We start from the raw sequence: 15,782 nt of genomic DNA, 5'->3' as shown, positions 1-15,782 counted from the left end.
ACACTCAGCAGTTTGCTTAGTAAGTATTCAATAAGAAGAAAGACAGATGTGCGTGCAGATCCTTCTGCTCTTTTTCACTGCATTTAGCATCTACAGAAAGCATACTGGCATGCAGAGCGAGACACACAGATCTATAGCTTTGCTGCTACTTAGCATGTATGACTTTCCCCTTTTTGTTAGTACTTTTTCCTGTTAAATGACAGATGGAACTATCCAAATATGAGGTCTGTTACAGACTAAGGTCTTCTGTGAACCAGAGGAATGTGGCTAAAATATGAAATAAATTTTCTGTACATTACATTTGACTTAGGGGTAAAGAGTCTGTGCCACTAAAATGTCTGATTGAACAAATTATCATGTGTTTGCATATTAATTAACTAAATTTTAACTCCTTCCCCACCAATGCCTTATTTTATTCTGCAAGGCATGTAAAAACCAATGTATTCTGCAATGTATTTCTTTTACTTTGGGTACATGTGAAATAGGTACACAGCTATTTGCTTTTGCTTATAGAGCTACTCTTTTCACAGCATAATTGAATGAGTCTTGCTAAAAAGTATGATCAGGCACCACCTGAATTGTGTTACTGTCACCTTAAGGATCTGCTTATAGCCCCCATCTTTAATTCTCTCTTCTATTTAAGTTTTTATTTTATTAGTGCATATTTCCAATACAGAATAATGCAGATCGTCTTGGGGAACCTGTACACGCATGGAACCTATCTTGATGATTTCCAACCCCTTTGCTCCTCTTTCTCTTAATTTCCCCGGTCCCTGGTCCCCTCCCCTGTCTCCAGGCGCCTGCTTTCTCACTTCCGGTCATTTGTCCTTTACGTGGTACCTTGGTTCACAGGTGTAATTCTTTCTACCATCTGGTTGCAGGCAACTGGTGTCTCACTGTATTTTGTTCATTCATTTCTCTATATTTTAAGTTTCTCATATAAAAGAAACCATGTGATATTTAACTTTCTATACTTGCCTTCCTTCACGTAACCTGCAGCAATTTTCCACCTGCTGTTGGATCAAACACGCATCTAACTCTGAGGTTCCAAGTAAAACTGCAGATTCCAGTTCTCCACTGCAAGACACTAATTCAGTAGCTCCACTTGGAGGCTCTCAAACAGAATTTGTTACAGGTACCAGGTTATTTCCACAAGAAGGTCTATAAACCCAATTTTTCTTTTTTGGTCTTTTTCCAGGGCCGGCAATTGAACTCACAACCTTGCGCTTGCCAGACAAGCGCTGTGCCGCTGAGCTAAATCCCCAGCCCCTACAAATCCAATCTTAAGAGGCACTGCTTGGGTTGAAGCTTATGCTTCAGGAGTGAGTGATCACCATCTGGTGCTCTGATTTTTTTGTCTTTTGATGTTTTCTAAACTGTATCTCGAATTGACATGTTTAATTCTTTTTTATGATAAGCTACTCGAGTATGATATCTTCAACTTGGAACTGGTGTTCTCATCCTCTTTAGGGAGGGCTACCTGTTCAGGCTTCAAGTTGACAACCATGTTCTTCTGGAAGCTCTTGTCACCTCCTCTGACCCTCCCCAAACACACTTCATAGGCCTACTTATTAAACTCTGGACTTACTGCTTTATTTCTTAATTTGTTCAGCTTTGCCACTAGCATGTGAGCCCTTTAAGGGTGTGGACATTGCCTTGTTTATTGTGTTGATTTAGTAGTGCAATGTTTGGAAATTTAGGGTGCTAAATAAAATATCTGTTTAATGTTATTGAATGAATAAGTGTGAGTAACTATAAAAATTAAACTATAAACTTAAACATTGGCTGAAAACTGTTACTGTTTCCTATCATAAGTGCATGTTTATTTAACATTGACCAGTTCAATTATTTAGATAATATGATAGAAAATACAAAAAAAAAGACAATGTTATCAAATTTATCCAATACAAGAATCATTTAGTTGAAATAACACCTGAACAAGTGACACTCAGGGTAAACTGTTAAATTGTTAAAGCTTATTCTAGGTTAGCATCTAAAAATTTCACTATTATGTCCCATTTCTTTAAATAGGAACAAATTTATCCCAAATTGTGCAAGTGTGATAGTGTGAGAAATAAAGGAAAAATTAAACACCCAAATATTTTCCTTTCAAAAGGCACTAGTCTTCATGCCTTGTTTGGTCAAATCTCCCAGGCCTGACACATTCCCTTCAGTGAAATTCATCTCCTTTCTTTCGTGCATGCCCCCTTAAGTTCCCAAAATCAAGGGCCCTATTTTTTCTGTGTGTAAGTCTGGTGAACATTGACTGAACATTGGGCCAACATGACCCAAATTTATTCATGACCTCCTCTCCTTTAAGTTGTGGTTACTGGGTATTTTCTCCCAGCCACTAGGAAAGGGACCAAGACAATAGCCAAATCTAATATAGCAAATTTACAAGGACTACTTAGGATAGTATAGAGTCATGTGAACAGATTGTTAATGGCCCCGACATTTTATGCTTCCTAGCGAAGTGCTAGAATACAAACCAGCTTAGCTGTACTTTCCTAGGCCAGAGTGTGAGGGTGCGTGCCAGAGATTAAGGAGAAAAGCTGAGGGTTGTATCTACGGAAACACCTAAGAAGTGGGTGGTCTAGTCCTTAAAACATCAGAAACCATCATGCGGATTGACTCAGCACCTTGTTGAATTGACCTCAAGACTCACTTTGATCCCTGGGCTTCACTATCCCTGACTTAATTCTCGGAAGTGAAATCACTGCAGACTTGTAATTCCCAGGAATGCACATAAAGTTAGGCAGAGAAAGGTGTTAAAAAGTCTATCTACCAGAAATCAAGAAGTCATATAGATACTACGTTAAAAGTTTTAGCTCACATCTGCTTCTCTTGATCTTTCCTTTTATTATCATTTTTTTAAAAAAATTACTTTGTACTGTGTGAGGACAGACTAGCTATGCAGAAAAGTGAGTTTTTTTTGCGTTGGTTTACTTGCACATGCATACAACAGACTTCAAATATTTTCACCTTCCGCTATTACATGCCTTCCCCTTCCTTTGGACCCTTTTCTCTCTTCTAATAGTGTCCCTTCATTTCCTGGTGATCATTTGTTTTCTAACATTTTTAGAATCCACATATGAAAGAAAACATGAGATATACTTTGTTTAATATGATGATCTTCCATTTCATAAATTTTCCTGCAAATGACATGATTTTGTGTTTCATTTTCTTACAATAGTTCTTAACCCTCCATTTTGTACCTGAAGAGTTGCGTCATGACTAGTTCTCCTGCTTGACTGTGGCCCGCCCAGGTCTCCTTTATATTACATTCAGCAGTAGGTACCAAAAAAGAAATCTTACACTCTCCTCCTTTGCCTTCTCCTCCTTGTTTTTCTCCTTCCCTCCCTCCCTCCCTCTCTCTCTCTCTCTCTCTCTCTCTCTCTCTCTCTCTTTCTCTGTCCTCTTCCTCCCCATTTTCACTCTACTTGTTAAAAAGTACCCAAAGAGTTCACCTCCATTTTGTCTCACTTAGTAAGCCCTTTGCAGTTTGGCTCAAAAACCCTCAGTTCAGTCTGTGATGTTGTCCTCAAACATATCCAAACCCTCTGCACATCTTACATCTTGTTCGTGGACATGTCATTTCCTTCTGTGCTTTCATCATTAATGATTCGTTCTTTAAAATCTTCCTAGAATGACATCATCACTCTATTCTAATTGGAATATCTCCTATTTCCAAACCTAATTTAGAATGTCATTTCTTTTGTGAAAAATTTAGATTCTCTTGACAGTGGCCTCCTTGTTTCTGTCCTGTCTTGATGGCTGTAGAAAAATCACTATCTTATCTCTTTGTGTATGATAATATGTATCACTCAATATAATAATTATAATGGCCCCATTGATGTGTTTATTACATTTTAACTTCCTAGAGATAGGATTCTAAGGATTTTTCACCTTTGATTTCCAGAGTTTATTATAGTGCGTGGTACACAGCAGTATTGGAGGTATCTGTTAGGGGAATGAATGACCCTCTTATGATTAAATAATATGTATCACTACATTAAATAATTTATGGTACAGTGAACTATTGCCCCATAAAATGATTTTTAATTTCTATATGTATAATAATTAAAATTGTGTTTAATTCCTTGACTGCAGAATTAAAAGCATTGTCCTACACTGTGCAAGAATGATAATTAAAGCCTTAGAAGGTGTAAAAAGTATGCTTGAAAACATTAGATACATTTTTAAAATTAAACTTTAATGAGTAAAGAATTCTATGCTAATGTTGGTATGTAGTAGTAAGAAAATGGAGGAAAGAAATGATATGAATTTATTTAAAAGCATTTATTGTCTGACATCCTGTATTTGCTATACACCAAAGTTATAGACATGTGGGGAGTTTTGTTACTAAGCTCTCACTGCAGTTTCTGGAGAAAGCTTGTCTGTCCTTTCACCAATTTAACTCTATTTTAGTCCCTAAATCTTTAGACAAATTCTGGAAAACTGCCAAGGCAGGTTCCTTCTCCCTCTCTGTTATCTCTCAGAAATAGTTCAGTGATCATTACCCATCTTCTTCTCATTAAGATCATATTTTTAAATGCTATGAAAAAGTGTCCTTTAGTTTTGATTAGAGTTGAATTGAATGGATACATCAATTTGGAGGAGAACTAGTACCTTCATAATATTTTCTTCCTATCTATGAACATGGTATATTTATCAATTTTTCTCTTCCTTCGTAGTTTGTGATACACTTTTATTCTTTTCCTTTTAAGGATTTTCCATATTTTCTAATTTTTACATGAATATTTGATATAGTATTGTTTCACTTGTTTCTACTGTTCTTCTTTGTACATACCAAGATTGTAAAGCTTTTCTTATTTTCATATATACATGTTTTTTATAAGACACTATGAAAATAAAGCACAGTTGGATCCCTAATCATTTGTCCCCAAAATGAGTTAAAAAATTAGGTTTTTTTTTTTCCTTCTAACTTAATAATTTCTTAAACTTGAAAGTGCTTTAAAATTTGAACCAGAAGAATGAAAACATTTCTACTAGAATGAAAAACTGAAAATCTTGAGTGGCCACTATTGTTGTTCTATGAATGAAATTTTTAGCATTGTTATGGGAAGAAAGAAGAACAACTAAAAGCTGTATTATAATTTATATATTTTTATATGCATAGATATTATGTACTGGGAAAAGGAAAAGTGGACCCAGCCAGGCTTGCAGTTGGATTCCCTTACAATAAATCTTTGCATAATCACAGGCCTCATTAAACAATGTAAATTTGTAGATAAAGTCTGTATCATTTATACAAAGGATATTTTTCCAATGAAATTGCATTGAGACTGACACATAACTTTTTGTTTTGGGCTCAACTGGAGGTACAAAATGATTTTAGTAAAATTAAAACTAAACATCATAAATACACACAAGAATGATTTGCTTCCTGACATAAGCAAAATGGAAGAATTATCCGTTTTCTTGTAATTTGTTAAATTAAAATCTACCTTGCGGGGCTGGGGATTTAGCTCAGCTGCAAAAGCGCCTGCCTGGCAAGCGCAAGGTCGTGAGTTCGGTTCCCGGTACCGGAGAAAAACCAAAAAAAATAAAATAAAATAAAATAAAATCTACCTTGCTGGGATTTGTATCAGGATTGCCTGTGCAGTGAAAGCTGGGCTCCATTTCACAAATTTATCAGACATTGCCAAATTTTTATATTTCTTTAGTTGCAAAAAAAGTCATTAGATGAAAATTCAGCTGAGACAATTCAGGAAAATGTAGCTACTGAGCCAAATACCTCTGATAAACTGATGCAGACTGTAATTACACAAAGTGTTCATCTTCAATAATAGTGTCTGTCCTACCACACGTCAGGAAAAAAGGCTGAATTCTGATGATCCCACCAATCCAGCTACAAGCAGATTATGTTTGAATGGAATAAGTACTTATTTTTTTCTAATCAGAATGCAAAGTACACTAGAAAAGTGGATGTAACTTGAATCATTTTTTTAAAAAAAGAAGATATATGCTTGCGTTGAATGATCTGAAATCTTGCTTATAAAATTGGCTACTGGCAATCTGCATATAAAATATTTTGAGTATAAATTTAGCTGCTTTTCAATTTTAAATTAGCTTGTACAATGCTCCCCCTTTTGGAGAGAGAGTTAATGTTCATGTTTTCCACTAAAATATATTTGAGTAAAATAAAAAATAAAATAGTAATTGAAATATTTAAAATGACATAACTGGAATACCATTTCATAAAACTGTATTGTATAAACCAAGTGAAAATGGTCTCACTTGAAAAAAAAATAAATTGATGAATGATGGAACAATCTAAATTCATGTATATTTATTTTGATTGTATAAATTTTATATGAGCAACATAATCTCCTTTAGAAATATGGCCCATATGAATTATTTAATAATTTTGTAGAGCCAATATTTACTATTGTATCATCCTAAGCATTGATTTTATTTAAAAATACAGAAAATTTTACAGGTTATGTGATATTTATTTGGCTTTCTATTGACTTTAATTTCCTCTTATGTAAAATTACTTGGGAGATGTAACCTCAGAACAAAAGTATAACAGCCTGTTTTCATTTTAACAGTAAAGAAGAATCGTCAGTGACATCAGAAGAGTATAACTTTGAGGAATCAAAATTTGCAGGTAATATTTTATTTAATTTTTTAAAATACTGTTTTATAAAGTCTTCAAGTATAACAATCTTACAAGGTACAATTATATTCACTTTTCAGACACCGATATCCCAACAATTGTTTGTTCTTATGAGGATAAGGAAGACTTGGAAGCTGGTAATCAAAATGTAAAGGATGGAAACAGGAAGCATGATGAACATAATGAGGAGGGACTAGAGTTGATGGTGAGTGTTCTGGTTGCTATGGCATTAGAGAGATGCATCCATCTGTGCTTTCAAGGTGCTGCGATTCCTACCTTCAGATTGCTTTAGCTAATATCATCTGCAAGTGTGAAGGCACAGTTATCCTGCCCTTAATTCTCTAGTTCGATCAACACGTCATTTGGATGTCAGGATGTTGCTTCTGGTCTTTGCGGTAGTAAATTAATGACATTCATTTCTTATCTTTTTACTGGTGGCTCTGAGTAACAGTTTGTAGGAGCTGTAGGAGAGGCAGCACTATCCTGATGTGCATTTCTAATCTTTGTGACAAGTGTACACTTAGCACAAACTCATCTGTAAAATGAGAGTCCCGGGCAGATCATTATTAGGTCCTATCCAACTCTACAAGTCTATAACTCTTGCATTTTACTGCACTGTTGTACTCCCATCCTTGTGCAAATCTCAAAGTCCTGTATCATTGTTAAATATTAAATTAGCAAGTGAGAAGAAAATAGCCTTGCACCATAATTTTTAAGTAGGTAACAAATTCAGTGCTGTACACTTTAGTATTAAGTTTGTTATGATAAATCTCCTGTTTCGTGAACATTCACTCTATTTGGAATTTTTTTGGGGGGGATGATTTAGATAGCACTTTTACCACAAAGAAAGAAATAGAAGTAAATGAGTCACATAATTCAATTTACCCTTTATTGTATTTGGTTGGAGCTCATATCATTGGGATACCTGGATTCATAATCATCTAAGATTAAAACGACATTTGCCTCTTCAAGTGTCAAGGCTGAAACATGAGAAATAGAGCTCATCTCTTTCCCCACATTTTCTGCCTTTTCTATAGTGATATGGCAACCGCATCACTAACGTATGCAATTTACTTTGCTCCAACTTTAAGAAACTACAAAGTTGTCACCCGTTGTGAGAATTCTCACCAGCTGAAAGTTAACATTGCCATTTTTTTTTTCAAACCACAGAATATAATGAAAGGACCTCGAAAAAAATCACATACTTCACCAATATCCCTCATTACAATGAGCAGGCTGAAATATAAAAGTTTGTTTAGAACTTACTGAGATTGTATGTCCAATAAATGAACACTGAGCTGTAATTTAGATGCTAATTTGCTCCATGCTGACGTTAATGCATAAAACAATGAAGCTCTATAATAGATGGAAATACAACCAAATCTGGGAAGCCACAGGCATTGGCTTAGAAGACAGCTGTGCAGTTGACAAGTAACATGAGCCTTATGTGAGAAGAAGGGGAAAACGTAAGATTTGCATATAATTATTGAGATCATGCAAATGTCAGTTATGAGGAGAGAAAAAAAAAACACAGGCATCTCACTGCTAAATCCTGACAGTTGGCATCACTCAGGAGCTCAAATACATTTGAGTACCAGTTGGCAGAGGGTCATTAAAACAGAATTTGCAGAGACATTAACTCCCTCACTTTTCTTTGAGTGACGTTTTGCTATTAATAGTTTGCAGAGGCTTTGCAGAAAACATATTAATAAGAGAAACTGTAATGGGGGCACCTACAGCAAGTGTAAATGCAGCACGGAGCACCCAGGAAGCTGCTCTCTAATTGATTAGCATGGAGCTATCAATGTGTATATCCTAAGTGAGGAGAAAGTGCAATGACAAGCAAGAATAGTTGAATAATACAATGGGATATTTGGAGGCTGGGAAAGAGAGTGATTAATTTGGGCCCCTTCTCTCACTAATATCATTCCCAAGTCAGAACCTACAAGGATCTCCCCAAAACACCTGGCTTCCAGAGTTTGTATGAAATCCCCACATGCAGTGAGTCAAGAATATATATCTACCACATAATTACAGAGTTAATAAAAGCTATCTCATTCATTCTGTATATTTAAAAGGATCACATGGTCATTATTTTTCTGTTGTTTTTGTCCCATAAGATAAATCAACACTTAATAAGAACCAGAAGTGCTGCTTCCAGGGATGGAAAGGATACATTTGCATCAGATCCAGTCAATTTCCCAAATAAGGCTGAGGGGTTAGAGAAGAAGAAAATCCATGGTGAACTCTGCACTGATTCATTCGAAAGGCCTTCATCAGTAGAAAGCTCCTTAAAAGGAGATTCTTACCACAGTGAGAAACATTCCTCAAGAAATGAACATGGTCATCAACTTTCAGAGGATGCGACTTCAGATATGCAAGAAATCCAACCAGCGCTGGAAGGTACCAATGCTGATGAGTCAGTGCAAGTGCGCTTGGGTAGCGAGGAAGTCCTGGATGACAGTGCTAATCCTGCCCACAGGAGTGGCAGACTGAGAATATCTTGCTCCTCCCTGGATCAACGAGTGGCTGGCGGTCTTAATGAAAATCATGAAGGAGGAGCTAAGAAAAGTGACATAAAGGATCAAGAATGTTTAAGTAGAGATTTCCATTCAGGTCTATATGAGTATGTTGAACGACCATCAGAAAATGGATCTTCAAAGCAAGATTACGGCAAGGTGAAAGGTGACAAAGAACAGAGAGTGCACGTAGGTGTTAATAAAAAACAAAGCAAAAATTTTCAGTCATCCTTGCATGACCAAGAAAGAAAATTGGGCTACTCTGAAGTAAGCATGGAAGGGATTGAAGCTAGGAAGAAAGACTTAGTAGATCTGTTAAGAAAAGATACCTCAATCCCTGCCCAGGCAATAGCAGTAGATACATCTCCTTCATCAAGGACAGATTTAAATTGGGAAGAAACTACACTAACAGTTCTGGAGAGTGATCACTCCACTGGTGAAGGCATGAATTCAGAAGAGATAATTACTAAAGTCCGTTCATCAAAACACAGAAACGTTCTGAGAGATGATTATCTTTTCCAAGTTGAAGAAAAAAAATCAGATTGGATTAATCCTGAAGATCGGGGTAAAAACTCACAGCATAAACAAGATCAGAATAGTCGAGAAAGCCAGGAAAAGGTAACAGGGAATAAGGCAAATATAGCCGAGCAGATCAGAGGACAAGCAGATTGTGAAGACATGTGTGGGGAAGGAGATAACACGAGTTTGAGTGCTACTCCTACAGAAGAGCTGTTTACCTGCCAAAAAACGGAGTGTGATGCACTGTATTCTCTCACTGATCATGGTGTTACCGAGGAAGCACAAGCAGGTGCGGCTTATATAATTAAGACAACATCAGAAAGTACTCCAGAAAGCATGTCTGCTAGCGAAAAAGCAATAATTGCTAAGCTACCTCAAGAGACAGCACGATGTGACAGGCCCATCGAGGTAAAAGAAACTGCGTTTGATCCACATGAAGGGAGAGATGATGATTCACATTATAGCTTTTGTCAACGAGATACTGCAGGTGTGATCTATGACAATGAATTTGAGAAGGAATCACACTCAGATATTTGTAATGTACGTGCAGAGGAAATAGAGAAGGAGCGATCCATGCATATGTACAGTCCTGGCGAGACACATGACAGGGAGAAATTCGGTGCTGGAAATACAACATCTGCAGAAGAATCTTCCCAGGTCATTACAAGCAATCAAAAGGAAACCTCAAACTTGGATTCACACTTGGAAGTGTTATCAACAGGCGAAAGAACATTTGCAGAAAACAGCAATCTTGGGCATGTGCAAAAATTATCAAAGAAAGCAGACCTAGAAGCTGCTGTCCATTCTGCTTTTAACTCAGGTGCTAACAGAGCTTCGCAGAACGGCCCTCACATTTCCGGTCACCATTTAAAAACTTCAGCGCCTGCTCACGAACAGGCTGTAGAGAATACAGTCACCACCATAAATCTCCAATCGACTTCAGCTGAATCGGAAAATAATTGTGCCACAAGTGAAGTTCAGGGTCACCTTGGGTCTAAGCCCAAAGAAGCTTCCCCAAGTTCAGGAAGGTCATCAGGTTGTGGAGAAGAAAGACGTGCGGGGCGGGTTTCCCAACCAGGAGAACGCAGTGTGGAGAAATCTGCAGGGCCAATGATTTTAATCAGCGAACCTCCTGAGAATACGGAAGAAGCAAGGCAGGAAAACGAAGGATTACTGAGCTCTGGACGTTCACAGTATCCTTCAGGTGAGCAAGCATCTGAGAGCTCTACTTCGGCTAGTTTCCCCGTCCAGGAGAGTGAAGCTCAGAGCAATGAGTCTCTGTTTTCAAAATATGCCAACTCTAAAATACCTTATTTTCTTCTATTTCTGATATTTCTTGTAACCATCTATCAGTACGACCTAATGATAGGCTTGGCATTCTACATTTTTTCATTGTACTGGTTGTACTGGGAAGAGGGGAGGCAAAGAGAATCTGTCCAAAAGAAGTAACCTTGGCGCTCTTACTAATCTTTCTTAAAAGATAAGCTATTTAGCCCCAACAATTTGGATTGGTGAAAGAGACTATTCATTGTTCAAAGAGCCAGCGCAGTTTTTCTCTTGAAGGATCATTTACAAAGGAATGCGTATGAAGTTTGCTCCTTCATATAAGTAATTATTCTATATAGGACCATTATGTTTGGATCATTAAATACCTATATGAATATGAGATCTGAAGCACGTCAAGTTGAAATTAGGTACAGCTGTTGCTCCTTAGCAGGCTATGAAGTTGCAATGCTTCACGTCTCTTCACTACTTAAAGAGCTATTTCTTGCATTCATTTCTTTCACAGGAAAGCTTCATTTTTTTTCCCGTGAGCACTTTTCCCCCTGTGGTTTTTAAAAATAGATAAAGCATGGACGATGGCAAAAGGTTTTTTTTTTTTCATTCTTTGGAATTGCCCATGAAATTTCCATTTACCACTGTAACATATTAACAGTATTTCATACTTCAACTTCTATTTCATACTTTTTAAAAACCAATAGAAATATATAAACTTAAATTGAAGAAACACATTACGTTCACTTGAATCATACCTTATACACATGTATCTTTTACCTACCAAACCAGAACATTAAACATAAACCAAATTTGACAAACACTAAGGCAAATGGGAAATTAATTTCTAACTAGACAAAATTGTGTGAGTGGTCTGTCTTTGAGCAATATTTTTGTCTTGTAAAGGGAGACTGCAACACAGCTGAAAAATTTCAATATCAACTATTACTGAGGGTTGAAAATTTAAATTAAAAGTTCCACAAGCATTGTTTCACAGTGACTTTGTATCTATAAAGTATAAGGCATTAACTGATAATAATAAAAAAGATATCCAAATGAACCATTTGCTCTATGTGGTAGTATTTTTATCCCCAAATGAAGCTTTAATCTTTTCCTCATGGTAAGACAGTAGAGAGTCCTGCAAAATGAACTTAGTGAGCAAACTCCTAGTCTTTGGTGATAATCACTATATGATTATCCAGTTATGAAATGATCACTCAAAATTTTAGTAGCTAAATCAATGTGTGGAAATCTATTGAAAAATAATTAAAGAATTGAAGAATAATAATTATGGCTAAAGGCGTGAAATAATAGAAATAATCATTAGGAAGGAATAGTGCACAAATTTATACACAATTTATTTCAACTATATATAGAAGGCTGTAGCAGGCAGAATGGTGTGCTCTGTGCTTGGTGTAGTATTTCCTTTGATAGTTTGCAAGCTGCTTCTGGGAATAGGGATGATCCTTTCTGCTGAAGCATTATAAGAATATCACACAGAAGGAGCCTGTTTGAATGATTCTTTTTTCATAGCAATTTATTTAATAAAACATCTAACATTGATCTTCAGAGTTAAAGAATAGAGTCCATTTCCTGTGAAGTAAATTCAGAAGGTAGTTTGTACACACATCGCCCCACAAAGAGGTGTACAGTTATGAAAAGATAAAATAAGAATGACACATTTAAACTGACTTTCATTTGCTAGTCAACGATTTCCTTGTCATTAGCTATACAACTGTTCCCTAATCCACTCACTGCAAGGTACTCTCAAGTATCGTTGAAAGTGAGTGCTTAGCTTTACCTCTTTAGCTGACCAAATATAAATATCTTGAAGTGGAACTTAGAACGAATATTTGATTTTTTGGAAAAGCACGTTTCCATTAAGTAGTAGTAGAATACTGTGAAGCAGTACTTAGAAATTATCTCTAAAATTGCTGTTCTGATAATTTTATTGACAATTCTATATAACAGTGGAATCAAGTTTAGTATTTCTTATTTCTTCTACTTTTTTAAGAGTTTTAGTCAATATTTCTATCACACTAATGCAATGAATACCGCACTACTTTGTGAACACAGGTGACCAAACAAATTATTCCCATAAAAGAACAATATAACTTTTAAAAATATTTTAATATGACTTTTGGTAAAAGACCTTCCAATCCTTTGCATATATTTATAACAAGAAGAATAAGAAATTTCAAAAGATTTAAAATATTATATTGTGTGGGGTTTTTTTGCATGCAGTGAAGAAAGAATTGATGATAAAACTTATTTTAAAAAATACTAATATGGAAATTTAGATGAAGTCATATAAACTTGAGAAATTATTGCTGGATGAAGACATAGCATTTTGTAACCTGTTTTGGTCACTTCATTGAGTTGGGCAAGAGAAGAAAATCTCAGGAAGAACAGCATAAAGGATTGGCTCATGCGTATTTGGCCCTGAGTTATTTTGTTAGAGGTCATCATTTGTTAGTTTAGGCATAGCTACCTAAACTATATGTCACCGTATTCAGTTTAGGACCAAAAAAGCAAGTTGTAGGGGAGCTGACAGAAGTGCATGACAAATCTCATCCATAAATTGAGTGAAAACCCAAAATAAGAACATCGTTTTGATCATCTTGAGGTTTTATTAGAAAGAAAACCCTAAAAATTAGTTGGTAGTAAAAAGACTTACCTTTTAAAAATTCACATCTGTGTAAACTATTGGTGTGACAAGTGATTACTCAACCAGCAGGAAAAGAACATTAAGATGGCCCTGACCCTTCGATAGTGATGAAAATTGTGTGAATGGAACCACATTATCAGGATGAGAGTCAATATTTGGATGGGGGATTATTTCATGGAATATTAATATTTATATCCTTAATGCCATATTTTGAAAGAAACAGAATTACTTGTCATTTTAAACTGGTCTTGTAGTTAAATGGAAAATTTAAACATATCCAGTCCATTTTGGGGAAAGAACTATTTTGTTTTTTTTTTTCCTCAAAAGCATTCATAGTGTTCTCTTAATAATATATTTTCCAGTACTGAATATTATCTCACATCCAAAAGTCTTTTGTCTTGTTTCTTAGGCTTCTTATTTGCACATACTTAAGCTAAAAAGGCAAACAAAGCCCCCCCTGCAAAAAAAAAAAAAAAAACACCCTCCCAGAACTAGTAAAGACGTAGGTAGGCCCATCTACTGAATTCTTGTATAGCATTTGACTTCTCAGTTTTCACTGAATGAATATGGAAATTGAAATATGCAATAGGGATCTTCTATTGTCATTTGAATCCTGTCTTGGCCCATTTCTGTGGAGCTGAGAAAGAAGACTGATTTAAATTCTGCAACAAGGTTTAAAGTCACCATAACAGGCCATGTCCTCCAGATAGTGCCATGGCCAGGTACCTATAGGGGAAGAACGACTAAAACATTATTTTTAGTTATTTCACTAAATTCCTATACCTTTTTTACATTTCAGGAAAAAATAATAAAAATCCAGACATCATAATTTACTTTGTCTTTTAAAAATAGAGTTAGCCATTGGTCTGATATGTCTGTCAGCTTCTCAAAATCTTTTCAAAAAATTTTCACTGGGTTTTCAATGTACACATATTTTATAAGAAAAGTCTTTATTGTAGTGTGGTAAAGCTTTATTAAACAAAAAATTCTTTGAACAGTACAGGTTTTCATTTTACATCATTTCTATACTTGTTAAATACATACATAGTACATTCACTTTTTAATATGAAACAGTACTTTGTGTGAAAATTGAATTAAAAATCCTTAAACCTTGTTTTCTGATGTACCCACTTCATTATATTCATGATAATACAGAGAGAGAGACATGGATCCCTCAAGAGTGGATTGGGAAGAAAGCATTTGTATTTGGTTGTGAGGTCTCTAAGATCTGATATTGTAGCGGATTAAATGCCTCATTAAACTTCTCTTCTTGGTTGAAATTGGTGCCTCTTTTGTTCTTTCCAGATACAAACCATCCAGGCTTATTTCTCACTTATTTCTCAAGTGCTATGTAGTTAAGCTATGTAGAAAACAACTTTCTTCCAGCATATGACTTTACTTCTGCAGTGTGACTTTGTGTATATCCCTCGGCCTAGAGGACACCCTCAGTTATCTTTACCTCTCTTTTCATACCCAATTCCATATATTTTTTCATGCACAGCTCAAGTCTCCAACCTTTTGTAGTATCCTACTCTTTCTGTGTGTGGAGTCTCTCTATTTTCATTCTCTTATAACTAACCTCTGCCTTGCATGCCCAGAACATTAGCCAACCTACCTGGACTGAACTGTCTGCTTGTTTATCACAGGGAGAAAGGTTTTCTCTTCCTGCATCTCACTTCTAAAGTCTGGTTTGTAGGAATTCTAAGTCAGTATTTGTGAATGGAACTGAGTTATAATGATGTCTCCCGCCTTCCCAGCCTGTGAAATGCAGACAGCATACTCCCAGGTCTGATTTAAACCTGAATCAACTTAACCAAATCAAAGATACGACGTTTTAGTAGACTTCTGAAGGTAAGTTTTAAAAGACAAAAAGAATGTGGACAAGGGAGACACTGCGGTGCAGTGCATTTGAAACGCGGGAAGAGAAGCAATCTTTTCTTTCCATTTTCCTTAACAAATACACTGATTTTCTGTATTTGCAAATTCTTCCTCACACATGAACTATTATCTCCATTCTGTATCTCAGAAAATAATATACATATTATGTGTGAAACGAACAATAATATATTATTTACAGCTCTGTTGAAAATTATCATCACAGGATATGCTTTCATATGAACGAACTCAGTAGTTTAAAAACCAACAAACATCACAAGGT

The 15,782-nt window shown here is 35.8% G+C and overlaps 1 protein-coding gene across 2 annotated transcripts in view; it reads left to right on the top strand.

Annotated features, from left to right (window-relative positions):
* Ppp1r3a (protein phosphatase 1, regulatory subunit 3A) overlaps positions 1-14,904 on the top strand; it is a 38,500-nt gene extending 23,596 nt beyond the window's left edge. For both annotated transcript variants that reach the window (XM_005388110.1, XM_005388111.1), the window contains 3 exons: positions 6,576-6,634; positions 6,724-6,848; positions 8,764-14,904. In XM_005388110.1, coding sequence (XP_005388167.1) covers positions 6,576-6,634; positions 6,724-6,848; positions 8,764-11,130 — 2,551 coding nt within the window. In that variant the 3' untranslated portion in view covers positions 11,131-14,904. The remainder of the gene's footprint in view (positions 1-6,575; positions 6,635-6,723; positions 6,849-8,763) is intronic.
* Positions 14,905-15,782: the final 878 nt, after the last annotated feature.

Source organism: Chinchilla lanigera, unplaced genomic scaffold (genome assembly GCF_000276665.1).
Source record: "Chinchilla lanigera isolate Chin_1 unplaced genomic scaffold, ChiLan1.0 scaffold00031, whole genome shotgun sequence".
NCBI classification, from domain to species: Eukaryota; Metazoa; Chordata; class Mammalia; order Rodentia; family Chinchillidae; genus Chinchilla; species Chinchilla lanigera.
Note: the sequence above shows the minus strand (reverse complement) of the source record. Positions and strands in the feature narration are given on the sequence as shown.